We start from the raw sequence: 26,338 nt of genomic DNA on the forward strand, positions 1-26,338 counted from the left end.
AGTTGAGCTTACATTACAGTTGTGTAGTTTTTAACAGTATGCATGTCAAATAGAAATTGCACCTCATTTGTTCTAGGTCTATTCTTTTCATGGCTTATTGTTTGTAGGCCTCAAATTGAAGTAGATAAATATATGTGCTAATTAATGTTATTATTTTTGGACGTTTGGTGGAAAGTAGCTGAAGAAGTTCAAAACACCAGGGAATGGATGACCCTAAACTTCTGCCATTAGTTTGAAAGCATAAGCAGAATGGCCATTATGTCATTTAGTCTAGCACTGGTTCTAGGTAAAATCAAAGAACATTGTCTTTTAATTCCATATGACCTTGTCTATAATTCAGGCCATTGAGAGTAGTTTTATGGAAGAATCATGGAATCATAGAGTGGTTTGAGTTGGAAGGGACCTTTAAAGGTCATCTAGTCCAACCCCCCTGCAGTGGGTAGGGACATCATCAACTATATCAGGTTGATCAGAGCCCCATCCAACCTGACCTTGAATGTTTCCAGGGATGGGGCATCTACCACCTCTCTGGGCAACCTGTGCCAGTGTTTCACCACCCTCATTGTAAAAAATATCTTCCTTATATTTAGTCTGAATCTACCCTCTTTTAGTTTAAAACCATTACCCCTTGTCCTGTCGCTACAGGCTTTGTTAAAAAAAATTCTCTCCACCTTTCTTCTAAGTCCCCTGTAAATACTGAAAGGTTGTTGAAATCTGGAGCCTTCTTTTCTCCAGGCTGAACAACCTCAGCTCTCAGCCCATCCTCATAGGAGAGGTGTTCCATCCCTCTGATCATTTTTGTGGCCCTCCTCTGGATGCACTCCAACAGGTCCATGTCCTTCCTGTGCTGAGGACCCCAGAGCTGGATGCAGTACTCCAGGTGGGGTCTCACCAGAGTGGAGTAGAAGGGCAGAATCACCTCCCTTGATCTTCTGCCCACGATTCTTTTGGTGCAGCTCAGGACACAGTTGGCTTTCTGGGCTGTGAGCACATGTTGCTGGCTCATGTCCGGCTTTTCATCCACCAGTGCCTCCAGGTCCTTTTCCACAGGGTTGCTCTCAATCCCTTCGTCCCCCAGCTGGTATTGATACCCAGGGATGCCCCAACCCAGGTGCAGGACCTTGCACTTGGCCTTGTTAAACCTCATGAGGTGCACATGGGCCCACTCCTTGAGCTTGTACACGTCCCTCTGAATGGCATAAAGTCAGCTTTGTCAAACAAATTTACTATTCTTTTTGTGGAGATCATAAGCTAAATTGATCTATTAAAGTGTAGACAGGTGTGGTACAGTACTTAGTGCAGTACAGTATTTGTAGAGTTGTCAGGACAATGCATCCTGGCCCATGTATGGGATTTCTCTATGCATCATTAAAGCCAGTAGGAGTAGTGATAGACACAACTTTGTCTGTCTGATGGAGTTATAAAAGGTGCTTGGCTTGTTACTGTATGACATTCTGATTTAGAAGAAGGGTAGCACTAAGTAAAATATATATTAAATATATTAAGCTAGTTAAATGACAGATTATAAAACTAACTGTAAATAGAAGATGATCATCCGGTTGTGGATTTTTCTAGTTAGTCTTGTAGGACTCTGTTTTGGTCAGTGATGTTCACTGTATTTGTCAGTGATCTGGAAAAAAGTGTAAAATCAGTGCTGATAAAATTTGCAGATAGCACAGAGGTTTAGCAGTAAATAATAAACAAGTTGGTTACAAAGGCTGATCAGGATGCTCAGTAGAATGCACTTATTTCTCTAGCATGGATTTTAGCACAACAGCAGTCTATGTCTAGGAGCAAAGCAATTTACTGTGTAGGTAGTATGAGACTGTGTCGTGCAAAGCAGACAGGCTGAAAAGAGTTTTGGTTATTCTGGCAGACTTAAATGCGTATTGCTGTATACAGTGTTTGCAACCATGAGATGGAATATACTACCTGCATACAGAAGCAGGTGTATATTAATTGAGGAGTTGTATCACCTTTTCTAATGAACTAGCTGAAGGCTGTATCATACTGTTGTATTCCATTCTCGTGTCTACAGTTCAGAAAGCTGTTAAGAAATGTTTAAGGTACCATCAAATGTTTGAAGCATCTTTTGTATGAGGAGAGGCTGAGTGAGCTGAAAATCTGTAGCCTGAAAAAGAGAAGGCTTGGAAATACCTGATGGGACAGAGTGACGAAGAGGGAGTGAGACTCTTTGCAGTGATTAGCAATGACCGAAGAAGAGACAATTGGCACAAACAGAAACACACGAAATTCCATCGGAACATAAGAAGACTTCTACTGTAAATGTAGCTTTTACTGTAAATGTAGCTGAACAGTACGGTAGGTTGCCCAGAGAGGTTGTCTAGTTGCCATCCATGGAGACAGTCAAAACCCAACTGGACGTGTTGCTGGGCAGCCTGCTGTAGCTAACTGTGTTTGAGCGGGAGTTTGGGCTAGGTGATCTTGAGAAATCCCTTCCAGCCTTAACCATTCTGTGGTTCTGTGAAATTGTGCCTTATTTAGAAGACAAATAAAGGAATGATTTGAAACTTGGAAGACTTGGGGTTTTGCCTAAGAATGTCGAACTCAATTTTTTTTATTTTCTCTGAGAGAGAATTAAAACATGGCTTGGTCCGTCTGCACGTTCCCAGGTGATAGAAAGGCTTGTAACAGATGGATCCTTTATCTTTTAAAAAAAAAAAAAAAAAAAAAAAGTGCAGTGAATTTTGGTACCTGCAAATTTAAATTAGGTGAATTCAGACTGTGTTAAATATCTGCATCTTACTTAATGAAGATAATTAACCTTTGGGACAAGGATTACCTAAGTATTTGTGGTAGGTTTTGTGCCACATGGAATTCAAATCAACACTGGATGTCTTTCTCATCTGTTCCATAGACCAAAGGGAGGCAATTGTTTAGAGTCTTTGGTCTGTTTTAGACAAGTTAGGTAGACTGTTGTAGCTGTAATGGTCCCTTTATTGCCAGAAATCCGGGAACTTGTAAACAGGCTCCAAGATTGTGAGAACAACTGGTAAGCTAGAGGAGGAAACAATGTTTTTAATTCTTTGAGAATGGGAAGATGGATAGTCTTCATAAAATGCTGCTGTTCTTAGAGCTCTGAGTAGAACAGTTGTGATAAATGCATAGGCAGTAGTCCTTCTATATGCAGTTTATAGTTGGAACTGATCACAAATGAGATTTCATTTAAATGTTCCAATAGCAATCTTTTTAGTAATTTTTTTTAAAGAACGAGGTCTTGTAAAAGGGTGTCTCTAAGTACAAAAGCAGGAATTTTTATAAAATACATGCTTATGAATGTGGGTGATAATCTAGAAGTAAATTGACGAACTGCACATGCAGTTGTAGATATAATTTATGTAAATCAAATGTGCAGTTGTGAATGAATAATCTTGAAATAAAGACCACTGAACTTACAAAGAGCAAGTCGATACAGAATTTTGGAAGTAATGATTCTTACAGTCTATATTAAATAATTAACTGACCCTTTTTGAGGTGAAATAACTTACTTTGATGAGCAAATCGGAAACATTAGTAAGATAAATCTGCAAGCACTTTGTCATTTTCCTCATAAATGCCTATTTGCTGTTTGAATGCCAGTTACTGTTCTGAGATTTTTGCATTTTTTTTAACTAGCAATAATTAGTAAAATAAGCTATGCAACTTTATTATTTAGATTCTGGAATTTTTTTCTTGGTGCTCAGTGGGATGCTACTCATGGAGGAAGAATCTGTTACTAGCTCAGACAGATTCTTACATTTTTATTGTAGTCATACTGCAATAGGGTGCTTTTCAGAAGTCTGACATGAATTTATGGGGAAAAATATTCTGAATTCGTATCTTTCTCCTCAACAGTTACTCCTTTCCATTCTTGTTGCCAGATTGGAGAAAGGGTAACATTCCCAACTATTTCTGGTGACCAATTTTCTTTTCTTGAACTTATGCACAATGATGTCCCTGTTTAGTCTTAATACCTTTCTTTTCACGCTAGTAGGTTAAGTGAGAGAAAAATCCATTGCTCCAACTTCATATTTAGCTGTTTAAATAGTAATCTTATTACACTTCATTGAATTTGAATTGTTAGAAACTGCCTTCAGCCTTGGTGAATGAACTGTGCTGAAAAACCCAGTATTGATATTAGAAGCATGAAATTTACTGTAAATTGTTAAATGGCTAAACAGAGTTATCCAGAGGAATGGGGAGAAATTGCAAAGACAAGCCAAATATTTATATAAAATAAAATATCTTTTATTAGAAAGAATTCATAAAAAGATATAAATGGACTGAAAGAAACAATTTCTGTCTTTCTGGAATTTGGAACAAATGAAATACAGTTACTGTGACACAGCAGTGAAATACAGACCAGTTTGAACAGTTTAGATGTCTTTGCTTGCTGTTTGTAAGTGGAAGCATAAGTGCTGCAGGGGTTTAAGGTGCTGCAACTTGATCTGTATATATTTTTAATTATCATAGAATCATAGAATTGTCAAGGTTGGAAAAGACCCTTAAGATCATCAAGTCCAACCGTCAACCTATCACTGCCAAGTCCATCTATACCATGTCCTCGAGCACCACATCTATCCGTTCTTTAAATACCTCCAGGGATGGAGACTCAACCACTTCCCTGCGCAGCCTGTTCCAATGCTTGACCACCCTCTTGGTGAAGAAGTTTTTCCTAATATCTAACCTAAACCTCCCCTGGCGCAGCTTGAGGCTGTTTCCTCTCGTCCTATCGCTTGTTACTTGGGAGAAGAGACCGACCCCCACCTCGCTACAACCTCCTTTCAGGTAGTTGGAGAGAGCAATAAGGTCTCCCCTGAGGCTCCTCTTCTCCAGGCTAAACAACCCCAGCTCCCTCAGTCACTCCTCATAAGACTTGTGCTCCAGAGCCTTCACCAGCTTCATTGCCCTTCTTTGGACATGCTCCAGCACCTCAATGTCCTTCTTGTAGTGAGGGGCCCAAAACTGAACACAGTACTCGAGGTGCAGCCTCACCAGTGCCCAGTACAGGGGCACTATCACCTCCCTGGTCCTGCTGGCCACACTATTCTTGATACAGGCCAGGATGCCATTGGCCCTCTTGGCCACCTGAGCACACTGCTGGCTCATGTTCAGGCGGCTGTCAACCAACACCCCCAGGTCCTTTTCAGCCAGGCAGCTCTCCAGCCACTCCTCCCCCAGCCTGTAGCGTTGCCTGGGGTTGTTGTGACCCAAGTGCAAGACCCGGCACTGAGCCTTGTTGAATCTGATGCACTTGGCCCCGGCCCATCGATCCAGCCTGTCCAGGTCCCTCTGCAGGGCCTTCCTACCCTCCAGCGGATCGACACTTCCACCCAACTTAGTGTCGTCTACAAACTTAACTGAGGGTGCACTTGATCCCCTTGTCTAGGTCATCGATAAAGATATTGAACAGGACTGGCCCCAATACTGAGCCCTGGGGAACACCACTCGTGACCGGCCGCCAACTGGATTTGCCTCCATTCACCCCCACTCTCTGGGCTCGGCCGTCCAGCCAGTTTTTAACCCAGTGTAGAGTGCACCCATCCAAGCCGTGAGCAGCCAGCTTCTCCAGGAGAATGCTGTGGGAGACAGTGTCAAAGGCCTTACTAAAGTCCAAGTAGACAACATCCACAGCCTTCCCCTCATCCACTAAGCGGGTCACCTTGTCATAGAAGGAGACCAGGTTAGTGAAACAGGATCTCCCTTTCATAAACCCAAGCTGTCTGGGCCTGATCCCCCGGTTGTCCCGCTGCAGAATGGCACTCAAGATGGCACTCAAGATGACCTGCTCCATGATCTTCCCCAGCACCGAGGTCAGGCTGACAGGCCTGTAGTTCCCGGGATCCTCCTTCCGACCCTTCTTGTAGAGGGGCGTCACGTTTGCTAGTTTCCAGTCATCCGGGACCTCCCCAGTTGACCAGGACTGCTGATAAAAAGCAGCTGATAAAAAGCCAGCTCCTCTGCCAGCTCCCTCATTATCCTCAGATGGATCCCATCTGGCCCCATGGACTTGTGCGCATCCAGGTGGAGGAGCAGGTCAGTGACTGTCACCTCTTCAACAACTGGGACTTCACTCTGCATCCTATCTCCATCTCCCAGCTTAGGGGCCTGAAAAACCCGAGGATGGCTAGCTTGACTATTGAAGACTGAGGCAAAGAAGGCATTAAGTACCTCTGCCTTCTCCTCATCCTTCGTGGCAAGGTTACCTTCTGTATCGAACAAAGGAGGGAGATTCTCCCTGGCCCTCCTTTTGTCACTAACATATTTATAAAAACTGTTTTTGTTGTCTTTAACAGCGGTGGCCAGTTTAAGTTCCAGCTGGGCCTTCGCCTTTCTGATCTTCTCCCTGCATATTGTCACAACATCCTTGTAGTCCCCCTGAGTCACCTGCCCCTTCTTCCAAAGGCGGTAGGCTCTCCTTTTTTTCCTGAGTTCTAGCCAAAGCTCCCTGTTCAGCCAGGCCGGTCTTCTCCCCCGCCTGCTCGACTTGAGGCACATGGGGACGGCCTGCTCCTGCGCCTTTGAGATTTCCTCCTTGAATAACGTCCAGCCTTCCTGGACTCCTTTGCCCTTCAGGACTGCTTCCCAAGGGACTCTGTTAACCAGACTCCCGAACAGCCCAAAGTCTGCCCTTCTAAAGTTCAGGGTAGTGGTCTTGCTGACCCCCTTCCTTACTTCTCCAAGAATTGAAAACTCTATCATTTCATGGTTGCTGAGCCCAAGACAGCCTCCGACCACTACATCGCCCACCAGGCCCTCTCTGTTTGTAAACAGCAGGTCCAGCGGGGCACCTCCCCTGGTTGGCTCGCTTACCAGCCACGTCAGGAAGTTATCTCCCACACACTCCAGGAACCTCCGAGACTCGTGTTGTATTTCCAGCAGATGTCTGGTAAGTTGAAGTCTCCCACGAGAACAACAGCTAGGGATTGTGAGACTTCAGCCAACCGCTTGTAGAATACTTCATCTGTTTCTTCGTCCTGGTTGGGTGGTCTGTAACAGACTCCCACCACGATGTCTGCCTTGTTAGCCTTCCCCCGATCTTTACCCATAAGCACTCAACCTTATCGTTACTGTCGTTAAGCTCTAGACAGTCAAAGCACTTCCTAACATACAGGGCTACCCCTCCCCCTCTCTTTCCTAGCCTGTCCCTTCTAAAGAGCTTGTAGCCATCCATTGCAGCACTCCAGTTATGTGAGTCATCCCACCACGTTTCCGTGATGGCGACCACATCATAGTTTTCCTGCCGCGCAGTGGCTTCCAGCTCCTCCTGTTTATTGCCCATGCTTCGTGCATTGGTGTAAATGCACTTCAGTTGGGCTATAGATCTATTTACCAACACAGGCATCCTACCCCTAGGCTCGTCCCAGGCAAGACTGGTTTTATCCCCTTCCCCCTTCGCATCTAGTTTAAAGCCCTCTCCACTAGGCCAGCTAACTCCTGGGCCAGGATCCTTTTCCCCCTTTGCAACAGGTGAACCCCATCTGTCTCCAGCGGGCCTGGTGCCATGTAAACTGCCCCATGGTCGAAAAACCCAAAATTCCATCGCTGGCACCAGCCCCCAGGCAATGTGTTGATGTGGTGGGTCTTCCTGTTCCTTTCCATATGCCTCCCGGCTACTGATGGGATGGAGGAAAACACCACCTGTGCTCCTGATCCTTCAAGCAATCACCCTAGCTCTCTAAAGTCCCTTTTGATTGTCTTGATGCCACTATCGGCTACCTCGTCACTGCCGACTTGAAGAACCACTAGTGGATAATAATCGGAAGCTTTCAGCAGTCTGGGGAGCTTCCTGGTAACGTTTCTTATCCTTGCCCCAGGGAGGCAGCAGACTTCCCTATGGGATGGGTCCGGTCAGCAGATTTGCCATCTTCCATTCTGAAGGTTAAATTAAACAGAATGGTTTATGCAGAATACAAAAAGAAAATTTCTGTGGAGAATCTAGAGGAAGGCATACTTGGCAGTTCAGCAAGTAACAATTAATGTGCAAGATATTTAAAACCCTGCTGAACACTTATTGTGGAAATTCATGTGTGCCAAGGAAAAATGCATTTGAAATGCTTCATAGCAGATGAAAGCATGTTTGCAAAGTTCAAAAAGGTGTTTGTCTTTGCCTGTGTAGTAAACATTCCTATGGACTGTGTCTTTAATATTTTTTCTTTTATGACATATGCTGGTTAAACTCAATCTTCATGAGTCTTCATGTGTCCTTATTCAGAGCCCACGTGCATGCTCACCTGTATTAGAGTATGTATAATAAGATAAGAAAAAAGCAAGTGATACAGAGACTTCATTAGGACAGGCTTGTGACTGTGTGTATTGTCACACTGCCAAATCTTCTGAAAGTTTTCAAACAAAGAGGAAAATTTCCATATAGCATCACAAAATTTAGGTTCTGTAAATGCCACATTTTAGAGCCTTTACAAGAAGTTTGGAAGGCTTTTATTCTTTCCTGAGATATTATATTGGAATTTTGTTTTCGTTCTTACTCTCATCAAGCCTAGTTTCCTATTGCCAAGAACCCTAATGCACGGGAGTTTGAGGGAGAGAGAAAGTGTAAGTAATATGTATCTAGAAAGCTCAAAAAAATGCCTGCTTCTAAAAACTCCTGTCTGCAAAACATAGTCACAGACTTGCAGCTGGAACTGTCGGGACTGAAAACAAGTGCTCAATATCTTACACCACAGTTTTAGATTTTTATAGTCCAGATGAATTTCAAGATCCTGGGTCTGAAATCTATCAGTGGTTAAGGAATATGTAACTTGGACAATATAACTTGAGGGGGGGAAAAATCCCTTTCTTTGAAAGGCAGTTTTGAAAACAATGTAATTCAAAGTAGGTGCTATTTAAAGTAAATTCTGAGATTTAGAAAGGTAACGGTAATGGATAAACATTGCAATAAACTCCATTTTATAGTGTAAAACAATAATGCAGTTGTATATTTTGGTTTTTGTTGTGGCATAGTGGTTCTTTCAAAGCAGTGTGCTCAGCAAGAGGGATTTGTAGCTTCTCCTCTTCAAAAAAAAAAAAAAAATTGAGGCAAAAGTAAGTTAGTGGAAGGAGATGAGTAAGTGGAGTAAACTTATGGTTATTTATCGTAGCTTTTATCACCACCAATGGCTGTATAAACAAGTTTTATATTGACCTAGTAAATAACTTCAGTAATTTTAACTTTTTAAGGTCTCTTTCTGCCTTTGCCTTGAACTCCTCACCTCACTTCCCTATTTTTCTCTTGAACTGCTGAATTTTTCTTATTCTCACTAGAGTCTTCTTTCTTTCCTGTCATCATCGTCTTTAGTTACTAGATTGAACTCCGTCTGTTTCTGTCTTGTCTTATCTGGTCTTTGCCCATCACAAAACCATTTTTTCCCCAGTGTACTTCTACCTCATTTTCCTTTTTTAGAAGAGCTGAAATCCTCTCTTCTTTGTCCTTTATCTCAGACATTTACAACCTTTATTGTGCAATATTTTCATCCCCAGACGTCAGCATTGATGGACTTTGAATTCTTCGGCACTCTCATCTATCCACCTGTATAAGTTCTAGTGACTTACAGCTGCTGTAATCTCAGAAAAGTTGAGACTACTTTGAGATTTTGCCTATGTTGCCCTTACTGAAGGGCAAGTAAGAACAGTGAAGCTAAAGAGCGGACAAAATTACTTGCTTCTGTGATCTGGACTATGTATAGATGAAATTGGTGTAGTGTCACTTCAGAGTGTCAGGAAGAGTGAAGGAAGAGTAGATTTGGTGTGACAGAACCATGAACTGTGGCATGAACTTTGGAGTTCAGTGATCCATGGCTTGCTAAAGAATATGGAAGCGAACCAGAAGATTTCTTGATATTTTTTTGAAGTTTTTTTAGGCTTTTCAAATTGACAAGAGAATTATTTGTGCTCTACAATACCAGGGTGAAGTGGGTAAATATCGTTACCTCTTTTTCACTCTTGGTGGACATCTTTAAAATCTAGCTGTGTGTTGTGCATTACCTGAAGGATTGCTCTTCGTATTTTTTCTATGACATGCTACATATTCTTGGAAATCTCACCAAAAATCTATGCCATCTCTTTTCATGGATGCCTTGTAAAGCTCAAGGAAATATGTATTAAGTGTAATTAAAATGCAAACTTAAAACCACTGCATTCACAAGTGTTATAATAAGATACAAGCACTGTTTACTTCAGAACTGTGGTTGCTCTCCTGGAATTTTATAGAGTAACACAGTCTTCAGCAGCTTCTTCAGAAGGTGATTTTTGTGCTTGCAGTGGACGTTCCAGGTTCTTGAGCACCCAGATGGTAAAAGACATTGAAGGTTCTTTGTCTGGCTCAAACCTTTAATCTGTATAAATTAAAGAGCAATTGTATAGAAATTGAATGCCATCTGTTTCTAATTCTGTATGTTGGCGAGTTTTGGCAAAGAGGGCCTGTATCAGTGAATGGGTATTCGTTGATGTGTGTGCATCAAAATAAACTTATAATATTAAGCTGTAGAATAGGCAGACTTCACTGCATGTGTTCTACAATGAAATATTTGTCCAACATTCTAGTGAAACGGTACCACATCCTGATGCTTCTGTATTGTATTTCTTGGTTAAGTTTGTCTTACTCCAAATGTAAGGGTAATTGTTATTTTTAGGAACCATTGGACTATACAATTATAGTTCTTCTCAAAGAATAGCTCATGAGGCTATCTTGATATCCCAGGGAACTCCAGATTGCACTTTTGATCTTGCAGAAAACACTACAGCTATCCTGACTTGAGAGAGACATTTTTATACTCTATGTACTGTTAAAGAAATGTGATGGAATTTAGATTTGACTAACCAGAGAGGTAAGTTTGTGATCCTCTTACCTGTTCTAGGTTATATGTCTCCACACCCATCTCCACTAGGAGCACCAGAGCATGTGTCCAGTCCAATGTCTGGAGGAGGTCCAACTCCACCCCAGATGACTCCCAGCCAACCAGGACCCATTATACCAGGAGACCCACAAGTTATGAATCAACCTAACAGAGGTCCTTCTCCTTTCAGCCCTGTACAGCTGCATCAGCTGCGGGCTCAGATTCTAGCATACAAAATGTTAGCTAGAGGTCAGCCTTTACCAGAAAACCTCCAGCTTGCTGTTCAGGGCAAGAGGACCCTGCCTGGCATTCAACAGCAGCAGCCTCCCAGTGCCTTCAACAGACAGTCTGGTAAGTGAATCTAGGCCTTGTGTCATTGCTTAGGTAATTCTTGAAGTTCTACCTGTGGAAAATTAAGAAATGGGTGCTGTGCAGGGCTGTATTCTGGCATCTAATTGAACAGCAGCCGTTCATTTTAAGCTTGAGCAAGTGCATAAAACACATCTATTATTAATAGGACATTGTCAAAACTGAAATAAAAGTGATTTCTGTGTGCAGTACTCTGTCCATCCTGATTATGCTTGACATTTTTTGAATGTTAATCTTACTTTACTCGTCACAATTTTACTGTTTTTCTTAGAGTGAATTTTCAGTTTCCTGTCGCTATGCAGAAAAGTAGGTAAAAAAATCTGGAGCAAGTTGACTGATTATTTAGGTTGGAAAGTAAAACAAACCATGTATAGTGTCCTGTCAAATGAAAAACATAAGGAAAAGAAAATGTTCTTTTTTTTTTCTCCTAATGATAATAGATGTTACAGTGCAGTAAGCAAGCACATTTTGGTCCTAAGAAAACTGTGTTACATTAAACGCCCTGCACCCGTTAGTTTCTGAACACTTCCATTATTGAGTTTGCATTAGAAATCGAGGGTTAAGATGATACTATTTTCTTTTTAGTATTTTAGTAATGATTTGAATAATTTCACTTGTCACTTCATTTTGGTGGATATGGCTTTGCTACCGAGTAAAGTTTTTTTTAGGATACATGATTTTAATATGCTTTATTACATGTATTTTTTCACAATAAAATCTACTTAAATCCATATTTAATGAAGAAAAATACTACTTGCGTGAATAGACTAGCATGCTAGAAAGAAGACTAATTTTTGAATACTTGGAAATGCTTTATATCTTAATAAGTTTCTTTCTTCTGTCAAATTGCAGGTATTGGATTACATGCAATGAGTGGTGCTGCAGCTGGACCAGGGCCTGCTCCAGGGTTGCCTGGACATACAGCTGCCATTACCCCTAAAACTTGGACTGAAGGTATAGCGGAATATAATGCTAATTTTTTGTCATGTACAGAGGTGTGGTTAAACAGTGTGGGTATATTTTGGGGAAAAGATGCAGGGGAAAAAAAAAGGGAAGGTAAAAAAGCATGCAGAAAAATAGTGTAACCTTTACTGTGCCTGGGACTTGAATCAAGGCGATTCTAACCATGTATTCATCCATGAATGACTTGACCACATGAAATTACTGCAATTGTTAGGCAGCCTGAACATGAAGCACCTTTTTACAATCAGAATGAAATATGTAAGCTGCCTGAGGGGCACCCATAAAATCTACTTAATAAGTTATGTTCTGAGCATGCTTAATTGCAGCAAGCTTGTCTTTCAACTATAGTCTTTGCTAGTATAAACAGAAGTTTTCAAACCATGGTAGAATTAGGCTGCTTTTTTTTTTTTTTTTTTTTTTTTTTTTGTTTTAGATTGGATTACTTTGAAAGTTCATTGTAGTCTTTCAGATCTAATGAACAGTGTAACTTTTTTTCCCCTGCGTGGTAACCAGGTTTTGAACCAAATTGTTCAGATTTAGGTTTACAGGCTGATTTTATTGTTTGAAAGTAGAGTGGAAGAAGTATTGCATTGAAAAGAATTAGAAATCCCTAGTAATATATATCATTTGAAGTTTGGGGGTTTTTTTTAGAGAGATTTAAAAATAAATACAATATTGCAGGCTTGTGAATAATACAGGCTTCTCATACGGTAGAAAAGTTATGCTATGTTGTTGCTTGTGGGTAAATCTGGGACAGTGATGACTCCGTCATAGTTGATGTCATAAAAAATTCTCTGTCATTAGTCAGCTACTTAGAGCAACATAAAAAGAAAATGAAATACTAGTATGTAATCAGATGTAAAATAGCTTTTCTTGGAAGACTCCCAACGATTACTTAAATTTGAGTAGGATAATAAAGAGGGCGAAAAGCATTTCTTGAGAGGTTGTATGTATGAGTTTACCAGGCATAGTGCCTTTTAGTTCAAATGCTGCTACTAAAAAATTCTGGCAGGTATATGGAATTGCTAGATGGATAGTTTTATCTAAATAATCCAGTATGTCATAATAATAAGTCTGTCCTGTTTAACTATAAGCTGCTTATTTTTTGTCTTTTTTCATTCCTGTTTTGGTTTTTTTTTTTTTTAAGAAAAAAATTGTCTGTCCTTGCTGTATCTGTTTGGAGGTTTTATTTGATGTGTTTTAAAGATTGTACCTATTTCTTTAAATTTATTTGTCATTCACTATGCAGTTGTTTGTGGTAGTGTTTGTTTTACAGTTCAGTTCACATGATACCCTGAAAACTGAGACTACACAGAGGCTTTTGGTGGGCTTGTTTTCTTTCCTTATTTTTTATAAGATGAAATGTAGTGTTGCTAAATACAGAATCTACAGCTCAGGTTCCTTTTCTGGAGTTTGATGCAAATGTGTGAATGACAAATGGTGATTTCTGAAGGAATCTTTTTATCTAGATTTCAGGATGTTGGGTTTGAATTAAGGTTGATTACAAGATTGGAGCTGTACTTTGTAGTTGTTTTTCCTAGCATTAAATTACTATAACTCCTCAGACAATTAAGTGACATCTTTATTGTTGCAATGTCTGTTGTCAGTGACAATTTTTGAACATCTGAATGCATGGGTGACTTGTCATAATGGCATACTGAAATCTGTGACCCTTAGTGGCTATACATGGCAGGTACTATTTTCATGTTAACTGAGGTGTTAATTTTCAAGACAATTAGAATGCTGTAAGATAAAATAGTAATTGAATTGCTGGTATTTGAAATACTAACATACAATCAATAGGAGATTGTAATGAAACAAAGGCTATTTATATATGACAGATACTTCTAAGTACAGTTGTAGACATTTTAATATGGCTGTCTAGTTCTAATAGAGCTCTAAAAGCAGACCTGCTTGTGCTTGTTGTCAGATTGTGATTATAGATGCCTTCTAAGTGGTGCAAGGATAGTGAACAAGAGGCAGAATTAAGTCCTGCACTTGGACAAAATCAGTTCTACAGCTGTTGTACTTCTTCTAACGCTAGAATTAAAAGTCAGCAGGAATGGGAAAAGAAATAGGCATCATCATAAAGTTTCAGGTGTTTTGTTTTAATTTGGGCCGCTTCCTACAACATACGGTATACTTGCATTTTACTATGTTTTTTTAAGTATGGAGTGTAGTCTATCTCAGTGTGCTTTTTCTGGTAATTTTGAATGTTTACCTTAGCTTCACATTCTGTCTTCAGAAACCATCTTGATATCCTTCCTGTGTTCCATATTTCATGTTACGAATAAGTACTTTTTATGATTCAGGCCAAGCCCCAGATATGAGTGTCTCCAATGCACAGCAAAAGCTTCCTGCTCCACCCCCTAGTGGCAGGCCTTCTCCTGCCCCCCCTGCTGCCCAGCCTGCTGCCGCCATGCCTGGGCCTTCTGTACCGCAGCCACCACCTGGACAGCCTTCACCCATTGTTCAGCTGCAGCAAAAGCAGAATCGCATCAGCCCTATCCAGAAACCACAAGGACTGGATCCTGTTGAAATACTCCAAGAACGTGAATATAGGTAAAAGCAAATAACAAGATTCAAATGCATATGGAGGTTGTTGTTTTTCCCTTTCTCAGCTGAAACTCCTTGCAATCAACTACTGTAGTGACAATAGTATAAACTGAGTTTCCAGAGAGAGACCATGTCAAAGAGAAGTACGGAAATGTCAAACCAAACAATAATTTAATTACACCCCAAGTTATGAACTAGTAAAGCATACTGACAGTATCATTGCAAACCAGGTAAGTTTAAAACACGCTCAAGGGCTCTGCTGGGTTAGTGTATTACTTGGATCCTGCAAACACTGGAAGTTAGAAAATCAAAATCCTTGTAGTCTACAGAGAAACCAGTTCAGTGCAGAGAGTTTTCAGAATTATAAACAAAAAGGAAGTTAGAAGAGAACAGTAGAGGTCAAAAAGCTGATGAGTTAGTGGCCACAGCAAAACCAAATTTTATTAGTGATGATGGGGTTGGCTAGACTACCAAAGAGTAGAGAGAATTTTAAGGAGGTCACAGGCAAGATTGAAAATAAAGGTTACCAGGAAGCATGATCTTTAAACGTTGCCTCCTGGGTGCCCTAATTAGATGGTCATTTTTGTTCATTACAAAGTATAGAGGATGACATTTCTTGTGGAGTTAGAAAGAAACTTCTTCCCTCTTCCCATCAGCAAGGCTACTAAACAACTGACCATGAGAATCTACCAGGCAGAAAGATCTTGACCTGCACCTAAAATATGTTCCTGATCATTATCAGTCAAAGGAAAGAAACTGCACTTAGCATATTTGCTTGTTGTGGACTGATAATGCTTCTTACAGTTACTATAACAATGAGTTTGTAGGGGAAGGTAGCCAAAAGGGATGATGATCTCACTGAAGACTGGTTCAATGACTTTTGCTTTACGAAGGTAAAACACCATGAAGTGTTTCAGGATGTGGTACCATGTCCAGAATCCAGGCCTTGATACCAGAAAAGCTTACTTTTTGTGTAAGATAATGCTTAAGTCATGTATTGGCATGTTGTTGTGGTCCTTCTGTCAGTGTTACCTGTTTTACCTTAGGACTGAATGGCCATAGCTGTTTCAGCATGAGCGATCACTGTTTTCTAACATCTTTTTCAGAAAGCTTGTAGAACACACCATTAGAGGGGTTCACAGTGAAGAATTGTAGCACTATCCTGAGTCAAGAATCATGTGGCCAGTATAATGCCAGCCCTGCTCCATTGCACTATTTGTACTAGACTATTATGTATGCATAAATGGAGGAAGGTGAGGAGTGACAGAAAATAGCGGTGTTGCAATTACCAATGTGGAGAACTGGTTGCAGATACAGCATATCCATTAGATTCTAAATACCCTGATGTTCTTGGCAGAGTAAGTGAGGTGGAAGTTTGATAGGGATTCTGCAGCAGAAGGGTTTTATTTTTTATGGTAGCACATAGATAATGATGCAAGCTTTTTTAATGTTGAACAGTGCTGGAATTTGGTTTTGCTTTGTGTACCAGAATGCTTAGAACTTCTGGAAGTCTTTTCATTTAAAACTGTGTAAGTAACATCAGACAGAAGCTTTGGAAAAAAGCAGTTTAACAGCTTTTGGGCTTTGGGTGGTGCTAGACTTAGCTTTAGTATAGGTAAGTATGATACAGAAACATGATGTATTCACACTTTCTTCATAAAAAGAGAGTAAAAAAAAGGCAATATATAAACATTTGTATCCTGAAACCAGTGAAGTTAGCAAAAGCTTTATGAAATGGTTGTCTCTCGAGATTTCTCAGTAGTTAACTTTTTTAATAAAGGGGCATTATTATTTTCCTCTCTTTTCCTTACGATTAAAAAAAATTATTATTTGTTTTTAATTATTAAACTGTTTTTATCTCAACCCATGAGTTTCTTTCTCACTTTTACCCTTCTGATTCTCCCCCCATCCCACTGAGGCAAGGTGGAGAGTGAGCAAGCAGCTGTGTGGTGTTCAGTTGCTGGTCAGGGTTAAAACACGACAGTGAGCTTGAACATGGTGTTTCTGGACTAAAGGCGCGAAGCGTGCTGCTGGGGAGACAGTAATTCAGTTCTAATTCATGCACTAGGTGATAAAAAGTTCATTGCTGAAGTGTTTGGCTGTTTCTCTTGTTGTATGCACCCCTCTCAAGTGCGTAACAGCAGACTTTTGGGGGAGAATACATGCTACTGCATACACATTTCCATTTCTTAATTGATCATGTACATGATTTATGTATTAGAGCGTATCTTACACACAGAACAATATTGTAAACATGAAATACTTCAGGTTTTGCTGTTACAAAATTACATCTAATCAATTTTTTTCAGTGATAGCAATTCTTTTTTCCTTTCCTTCTTACTAGGAAGTTACATAGTTTGTTTCATCAAACAATTCATCAAATAGGCACTTAGAAGTACAGTATAGCATTCCTATTCATTAACCACGTTAAATAGACGAGTACTGATCGAGAAGCAGTAATGCACGTATTAACATGTTCCAGATCTGAAAAAGCTTTGAATCTAATGAAACATCAGCAGACTGCTTTTTCTCCCTGAAAAGCCTTGATCTGATAGTAAAAAAGGCTCCAGTGTATATTCACAAAGAGAAAGAAAATGGAGAGTTAATGTTGCTGTCAAATTCACATGGTTGTGTGCAAGCTATTTGCAGCATATGTTGATTTGAGATGAGATTATATGATAATTGTTGTTAATCTCTGTGTGACTAAAGGTGGATAAAAAGAAACTTAGATATTCGAAATTCTTATCAGTATAAGAAGTTTAAATTATTCATATGTGGAAAGCTGTTAAACTTGTTGCGTTCCTTGAAATCTGTCCAGAATGAAAAATTCATACCATGCTTTTATAAAACTCTCCTTAATACTTTCTTCAAAATAAAATGCTGTTTTTTAGTCTCACTGAATAGATCTCTGAAAGCTAATAACGTGTGTAATTTAAAATTGTTCTATTATGTGGAAAGGCTTTTTTCCACCTCCTCATTGCTAATTAAAAAAAAATACACTTGCTAGCGTCCTGTAGATTGTCCATGGTTTCCTTCTGTTATCTGCGAAGTGTATTCTTATATATCTTCATGGTTTACTGCATGGCATCCATGCCAGACAGGTTTGAATGTGCGAGCGTAACCTCTGCTGTTGACCCCAGTTAATGAGGAAGAGGTGTGCATCACTTGTTTTGCAAAGAGATCACTGTATAGATGCACTAGCCATTTTCTGAATGGATGAAGATAAATTGCTGAACTACAAAGATGAATTAAATATATCCTTTAAACGGTGAGATTATATCCTTCAAGTGCTTGTAAAAAGCATCTAGGAAACTTTTTTCTTTGGATTCTGTTTATGCAATAGCTATTATCTTCATTTTTCAATGAAGACAGCAATAGTCCAACAAAGTGCCATCATTCTCTAAAGACGAGAAGATGGCTGTGGTGAGAAATACCTCAAGTAGTTGTTGCGTTCACTTGAGTTGGGATGTCTGTCATGAAATTATTTTAAAAATCCTACTGACTACTCAAGAAAATACTACTGCTATTACTACTACTGTTAGTACCCTAGGGAATATAATTAGTACTTCTAGGAAAGTCTGAAATAAAACTTCAAAATATGTTCCTTTTTTTGTTTTATATGTAACAGATCTGGCTGCTGTTTTTCATTATTCTTCCTTATGTGTGCTGTGAATTTTCATTAATATTTAAACTTTTTTGACCAGGACTTTATTTTAATAGAAAATGGACCTGAGTTTCAGTGAGAATTTTGAGAGAGATTATCTGTACTGACTTAGAAATACTGATTTTTTTTTTTTTTTTTTTTTTTTGTCGTATTCCTTCCCTCTGGCCGGAAAAGGAGGGTAATCACCCACAAAAGTGTAGAAGTGTCATTGTTTGTAGCTCAGTGCAGACTTCTGTTTTTGCAGTCATTTCAACATATGGAGGAAAAAATAGGAGGAAAGGTTATCCTGGAAATACTAATCTGCCTTATAATTTAATGATAAAATTTCATGTGCGTTTATTTCTGATCAGCCTTTTTATAAACCTGAGTTGAAAATGATTAGCAGTATGAAAAGTCTTTTATATGGGGGTGCATTGCTTAGTGTGATGATGGGATGTAATAAGCACACCCTATAAGCTTGCATTGTGTTTAGTCATATCTCAAGAAAGTTGTATATTTGGATTTTTATTAATAATTTAGATGACAGAAATATAAACCCCAGCCCAATTTTGGCTTTTGCTTGAATTTCTACTCTGTAAACTTCTACGTCAGCAGGCACTTTCACCTCTTTTAAACCTGGAGTTAAAGTAACAAGCCAATTCTGGCAGAACTAATAAGTGAGCATTTCACTTCATGTTTGTTTGTGAAGTGGCTCATCCATTAGTTATCTAAAACCATAAGCTGTGTTAGGAAGAACATAGATTAACTTTTTGTGCTCATCCTCTTGTATAGTACAAGAAGGGACACTCAGTGCTAACAAAAAAGAAAAAAAATTGAAAATATGTTCAGTATTCAGCTGCCTTACTAAGTTCACAGCTCAAAAGAGAAGTTTGGAAAGGTTGTGACTGCTCCCCTAAAGTTTCATTAAAATCAGTGAAACCAGGATTTGGCTATAACTGTTTCCTAGGTGATGGTTTCAGAAGCATTGCAGCTATTTGGGGAGTGAAATAGAGTAATAAATCATAGTTGTGATGCATAATTACATCCACGTGTGAATAAGGAAGAGGCAGAGCACCTATCAGTGATTTAGAACAGTATTGTCTTTGTACACCTTGGCTGCTTTTTTATATGGATATACAATAGTACATCTAATCTCCAAGAAAATCGCTGAATTCTCAGTATCTTGTATCGTTAGGTGCACTAAAATCTGTTCTTAGTAACTGGAATGCCCAGTGACAGGTGAAATTGTACAAAATGTGGACTTCTTTTAGTTTAGTACATATACTTGAAAGAACAAAATATGCCAATGTCATTTTCTGAATGAATAATTTTCCTGTGGGAATCACGAACTTCCCTGGCAGCCTGGACAAATATCTGTAGCTTTTAATGGAACTTTCTCTTATTAGGAAGTAATGCTTCTTGATTTACTTTTCAGTCTGTATGAAAAACTTAATTAACCTAATTCGGCTTCAACTTTTTGCTCTCTTGAGGACACTAAGTTAGTCTCCTGCAGTAACGCATCTTTACCTCCTTTTTGTTGTTCCAAGAATTTCAGAAGTCTTTTGGTAACCTAAAAAAAATGCATAGTTTTAGGAAGTTTAGGAGTTTTAGGAAGGAGTGCTGTTACAGAAGAGATATCGCCTGCAACTGTACAAGTGATTTCAGTTGCTTTTCAGATTATACAAAAGTCACTATGTATGCAGTTACTGTGAGATACTAGTATTTTGATTTGTTCTGACTTTGTATATCAGGTGCAGCCATTTTGCTTGACATGTGATCTGCTTTCCAGCTGTGAGGCTGACATGTTGAGTGTATGAGAGTTTATGTCACTGTGTTAATACTGTGGAGTGATGAGGGGGAGAAAGGGCAGGGGAAGAATGATCACTGTATGGAAAGAAGCCATATAGAACGTGTTTTCTTTCTCCCATCACAGAAGTTCCAAAGTCCTCATCGGAGGAAAACAGCAGCAGATACCTTTTCCTAACATGATACGATGTTTTGGGCTTTGGGGAAGTAAAGGGAAATTTTAAAAGTCCTGTGCAGTATAGGGAGATGAGATGCCTTCCTGTTCCTGGGCCTTTAGGTTTTTGATTTTGGGAGAGAGAGAACTCTGGTTTGGGGGGTGGTGGTGGTGTGTGTGTTTGGTTTTGCTTGGGGTTTTTTTGTTTGTTTTTTTTTTTTTTCCTAAAGCATGTGAGAAATGGAGGGCACTGATTCAGTTGAACTTAGATGCAACTTTTGGATAACTTAAAACTTTGAGGTCTGTTATTTTAGTGCCGTGGCAAAATTTGCAGTTCACAGAAGTACTTACTTGTAAATAAAAACACAAAAACTATGTAACTGTTAGCTCTGTGATCTTAGTTGTCAATGTAAAAAATAGGAAAAAAAAAAAAGTTCTGTCTGGCTTGTCCATTATTCTCTCTTTCTCTCTCTCTTAAATTTGCAAATGAATGCAAAAGGAGCTTTTAAAGGAAGAGTGAAATAGAATCTGATTTACAGTGTAACAGCTATGTAAGTGTGAATACTTTACTAATGAACTTTTCATTTATCGATAAAATAAGCAAGTAGAATTCCAGATATTAAGGAAAGTTCTGTCTGTGTCATCACTGACTACACTGTACATAAAACAATATCCATCAAAGACGCTTGAAAACAGAATCGTGTACAGTATGAGTAAAATAAAATTCCCATGTTTCTTTTCACACATATACATTTAGTCAAAATTAAAAGAAGGGCCAAGGGGTATTTTAATTTATTTTCAAAGTGGAAAAGGATACCTAATGTCATCTCTGCAAAAGCCTGTTAGTTCAGAAACAATTAGTAAAATCCAAATAAATGCCTGAGATAAATTGCCTATTTTTACTACATAATTTTGATAACCACTTAGAGATTTCTCCTGGTCTTATCTAATTTTCTGTTTACTTAGGCTTCAGGCTCGAATTGCTCACAGAATCCAGGAACTGGAGAACTTGCCTGGTTCTCTGCCCCCTGATCTGCGAACCAAAGCTACAGTGGAGTTGAAGGCACTTAGGTTACTGAATTTCCAGCGCCAGGTAATGCCTTTTGCTTCAGGAAGATTCTCATAGAGGTCACAGCCAAACGTATTCGTGTAGCAAAGAGTGAACTGGCAAGAGATTTTGCAGCAGCACTGAGCCTAAGCAGGAGATTTTGCATGAGTGCAAACTTGTCCAGTAAGCGAATCACAGAAATGATTAACTTAGATTTTATTTTTTTTTTTATAAAAATGTACAAGTGTTCTTTTTGCTTTCTGCTTTATCTTCCACTCTAAAGCGTACCTATAGAACTGTGTCCTTCGTAATGAACCTGGCACAAAGACAGAACAAGAGCTGGACAGGCTGCAAGCTGATTTTCAACACAAATCCCAGTAGACACCTCTTTCTGGACATACTTCGTATTTGTCATCGGTCCGCTTGTTTTAGGAAGTGTTGTATGTTGGTGTTGTGTGTGGTATTTCTCTGTGATCTGTTTTCAGGATTTCGACTGTGGCACACAGACTTTGAGAATTAAGCGTAACAAGATGTAAGATATAAGTTGGACCTTGAGTGCATGTAGCAGCAGATGAATTTCAGAAGAGGAATCATGCTGCCAGACTCTTATGGGCCTCTTGCCATTGGCCTTTCCAGCTAGTTTGGAAGAACAAAGATGTGATTTGGCAGGTCAAGCAAAAATACTTCCTGACAGGAGCCTTGGCAGTAGTTGTACCATGATGTCCAAGTGTTTCTTCCCTCTACCCTTGGCACTCCTTTGTAATGAAGTTTTGTCAGAGGTCAGAGGAAAAGCAGCAGGCTCTCCTGGCTGTACTGCTGGGACTGTGGCAGTACTGTTCCAAGCCCTTAACATTTACCTCTCCCTGCTGTCTTCTGTGCAGCTGGCAATGAGACGAGTTGTCAGCTATGTTCAGGTCCAGCTCTAGAAAGTATGTTATGTATATTGTTCATTCATGTTTTACTTTGATGGTGTAACATCTTGGCTAGCCCCTTTCATTGCAGCAGGACAGTCATTTGCAGCATCTTGTAAAGAAAGAAGAAATGATGATTAAGAGTGATTAAAATTTTGGCCATCCTGTGGAGACTTAAAATTTGTTTAGGGAGACAGACATAGCTGCTGCGACTGTATTGATGCTGGATCTTTTCAGAACTGTAATGGAAAGGGAAGAGGAGGCTGGGACATCTTCTGGACTGTTACTGTTTTACTCTGCCATACCGGTGTTTAAAGTTGTTCCTCCATGCATTAAAAATGTTTTTTTTTTTTTTTTTTTTTTTTTTTTTAAAGTGTTTCTTTTTTCTCACTGGTAGCTAAGACAAGAGGTAGTAGCCTGCATGCGTCGTGACACAACACTGGAGACAGCGCTGAACTCCAAAGCCTACAAACGAAGCAAACGCCAGACTTTGAGGGAGGCCCGTATGACAGAAAAGCTTGAGAAACAGCAGAAGATAGAACAGGAGAGGAAACGTAGGCAGAAGCATCAGGTATTTTAACTTACCAGCTGTTTGCCCCATGACAGAAATGCACTTTGCTTTGCTGTGTGAGTCATCTCTGTTACATATTTGTCCTGGTTTCAGCTGGGATAGAGTTAATTTTCTTCTTAGTAGCTGGTAGAGTGCTGTGTTTTGGATTTAGGATGAGAATAATGTTGATAACACGCTGATGTTTTGGTTCTTGCTGAGCAGAGTTTACACTAGTCAAAGACTTTTTAGCTTCTTGTGCTCTGCCAGGTGCATGAGAAGCTGGGAGGGACGATAGCTAGGACAGCTGACCCCGACTGGCCAAAGGGCTATTCCATACCATATGACATCATGCTCAGTATATAAGCTGGGGGAAGAAGAAGGAAGGGGGGGGACGTTCAGTGTGATGGCGTTTGTCTTCCCAAGTAACCGTTACGTGTGATGGAGCCCTGCTTTCCTGAGGACGGCTGAACACCTGCCTGCCCATGGGAAGTAGTGAATGAATTCCTTGCTTTGCTTTGCTTGCGCACGCGGCTTTTGCTTTACCCGTTAAACTGTCTTTATCTCAACCCATGAGTTTTCTCACTTTTACTCTTCTGATTCTCTCCCCCATCCCACCAGGGCGGGGGGAGTGAGCGAGCGGCTGTGTGGTGCTTAGTTACTGACTGGGGTTGAACCACGACAATATTTTATTTACCTTTGGAGTTTCTAAGATTAAAAAAACTGCAAATCATGTGATAAGCAATTGGAAAACGATAAGATTAGAACTTCTGTATTCCTGATTTCAAATCCTGTGCTTTGTCCAAGTGTCTGCACTAACTTGTTTCTCTTTCTAGGAATACCTGAATAGCATATTGCAGCATGCTAAAGATTTTAAAGAGTACCACCGGTCAGTTGCTGGGAAAATTCAGAAACTTTCTAAAGCTGTGGCAACTTGGCATGCCAACACTGAGCGTGAGCAGAAAAAAGAAACTGAGAGAATTGAGAAAGAAAGAATGAGGAGACTAATGGTAAGGATTAGAGGAAGGAATATGGCTGTTTTAGCTAAAATTGCGTACCGTATCCTTTTAATATTTCATATACAGCCTCAGCTACACCCATGTATTTCTTTTGCAGAATAAAGCCTCTGTAACGCAAAAAGTATAAATCTAAAACTGCTTCATATTGATTATGGGTATTTCTGATGATAGTAATGAATGTGACACTGTCCATTTTAACCTATAGCTACTTCTTTTTTTAAGATTTTTTATAAGAATAATTGTTTTTTCTGCCAGCATGAAAACTTAGCGCAGCCGCTTCGGTATAACATCATTTAATCTAATTAACTTCATATACTAAAACTGTTATATAATTGCAGAGGTATCAGTCCATTATATAAATACTGGACTGTTTTTTATTTCTAGGTTTATAGTTTTGAAGAGTCCATATGATTAACTTGTTCATGACATTACTCGGCAACTTTTACATAAAGCTGATTTCACATGCAAAAATACATAACCAATAGCAGTAATGCATGTATCTTGAGAATTAATAGCAGTCAGTTCTACGCATTAATGCTCCAGGACCATACTTCTTCTTGCTATTTTATAGTTTTTCCTTCCTTGCACCTGCATGATATCAGTTGTGTCGTTCTTAGGACAGAGTAGAGTGGGTTTGTGTATAACCATGTCTTTTCAGAACGCTGTGAAACCAGTCAGTGGGCTGCCTACATTTCAGGAGTTAAAATAATTCTGGAATTTAACGTGTGGACAGATCAATGCGTATTACAACTATGTTAGCAACTGGGGTTGGAAAAATTTCTTCAAGACATTGGTTAGCTCTTTTTTAACACTTTATTAACACTTCACCAACATAGAATTGAATGGAAATTGACATGCTTACTTTGAAACATGCTAAAAAATAGTAAGTATCTAATATGGGTGCAGATGTAGCGCAAAACTCTAGTCCCTGTCCAGAATCTATTCCCATGACTGACTGAACAGGACTGAAGAGTTAGTTTTAAAAATCACAAAACAAAATGTAGAAATAATTAAATATAAAAATGATAAAAACTTAGAAATAAAAGTGCATGTAAAATGTAAATGAAGGACTTGCATAAGAGTATAACAAATGTTGAGGCCCTAGAGTATTTCTTAAAATCACATAGTAATTAGCATTATAGAGCTTTTTTATAATTAGAGGTAACTGCCAGCAGTCTATCTAACCAAGCTCATAAAAATGTTAATTATTAGAGAAAAAAGAACTGATTAAAAAAAAAGGTAATCTTGATATTTTAGAAATATTTTTGTACATTGTGAGGTTGAGGTTATGTCAATCTAACATGTAGTACGATAAATAATAAAGATGTCCACTGCTGAAAAATATAAAGTAGATTTGAATGTCCAGAAATGGCACAGGATATCAGTGTTTCCAGAATATCAGTGCTTTCTCCTAAGACTCCTTCACCAAGGCTGTGGTTAAGCTTTTACCATAGATGCAGCACTTCATAGGCATTTTCAGTTCGGGGCTTTGCACTCAGAAGTCTATGCCCGTACCGCTCAATTAAATCCTTCTGCAAAAGCAAAAGGTACGTTGTGTTAGTGGGGTTATTTTGCCTATTTAGTTTTAGTCCCGTTGTGATAGATTTTGAATTTGCAGATATGTACTAGGGGTTTTTACAAACATCTCTCAGATGCTTGGTGTGGTCTAGGAAAATGTGCCATGTCTAAACCTCTTCGTATATCTTTTCAGGAATGTTGAATTCATTCCAGAGATTGTCCTTCATTGACTATGATTAGAAATGGTGATTGTGTCACAGCTCATTAATACTAGTATTTATCACATGCAGGAATGGGCGTTGGTATGATTTAAAAAGATACTGTCAAGACAAGCTTGAATGTATAAAGGAAGTACTTTGGCTAGATTACAATGTGTATTCAGTAATAATAATCATCATGATGGTAATAATAAAAAATTCTGAAAACTTAGGTTTTGAGTGTTGTAGTTCTGATGACTTGAACATTACAACTGAATTTTACAAGCTCAATTTGAACATTACAGCTGTTCTTGCCAACTTTCTGCAGTTCTGGTGTCTCTCCAGAAAGGCAGGAGATTTTTTATATCTCCCAGAGTGCTGTCTTTTAAAGTGATCATCTTTAAAATATTTCTTACTTGTGTTTGGTTTTTAGAAGGCATTGTATACTTCCTTTCTTTGTTATTTTAGCCAAAATTGACGAAGGTGTCTCTGCTGCTTTCCTTGTATTTTTCTGACATGCTCAAATGCTGCATTACATCTTCACAGCACATGAAAATAATACTTTGTGGTATGTCTTACCCCTAACAACACACTTACATAGTGCCATAAGGTTGTAGAAGTTATGACCCAGAGTTATGGCTTATCTGGTGAATCCTGTCTCTGATAGTGACCAGTATCAAAGATGAAATAACACCAGAGTAGAAAGATGATAGATAATCTGCCCAAAAGAAAATTTTCTTCTAACACCTAAAAGAAAAGGATTTATATTCACACT

At 39.2% G+C, this 26,338-nt stretch overlaps 1 protein-coding gene across 6 annotated transcripts in view; it reads left to right on the plus strand.

Moving 5' to 3' along the window:
- Positions 1 to 26,338, plus strand: part of SMARCA2 (SWI/SNF related BAF chromatin remodeling complex subunit ATPase 2) — a 119,696-nt gene that overhangs the window by 20,316 nt on the left and 73,042 nt on the right. For 4 of the 6 annotated variants that reach the window (XM_082337453.1, XM_082337455.1, XM_082337454.1 and 1 more), the window contains exons 4-9: positions 10,854 to 11,183; positions 12,054 to 12,155; positions 14,477 to 14,726; positions 21,290 to 21,416; positions 22,680 to 22,853; positions 23,666 to 23,839. In XM_082337453.1, the coding sequence (XP_082193579.1) occupies positions 10,854 to 11,183; positions 12,054 to 12,155; positions 14,477 to 14,726; positions 21,290 to 21,416; positions 22,680 to 22,853; positions 23,666 to 23,839 (1,157 nt within the window). Of the gene's footprint in view, positions 1 to 6,676; positions 6,890 to 10,853; positions 11,184 to 12,053; positions 12,156 to 14,476; positions 14,727 to 21,289; positions 21,417 to 22,656; positions 22,854 to 23,665; positions 23,840 to 26,338 lie in introns of those variants that run through there. The other 2 variants (XM_082337457.1, XM_082337458.1) reach the window with 2 other exon arrangements.

This window comes from Platalea leucorodia, assembly GCF_965183815.1.
Source record: "Platalea leucorodia genome assembly, chromosome: Z".
Classification (NCBI taxonomy): domain Eukaryota; kingdom Metazoa; phylum Chordata; class Aves; order Pelecaniformes; family Threskiornithidae; genus Platalea; species Platalea leucorodia.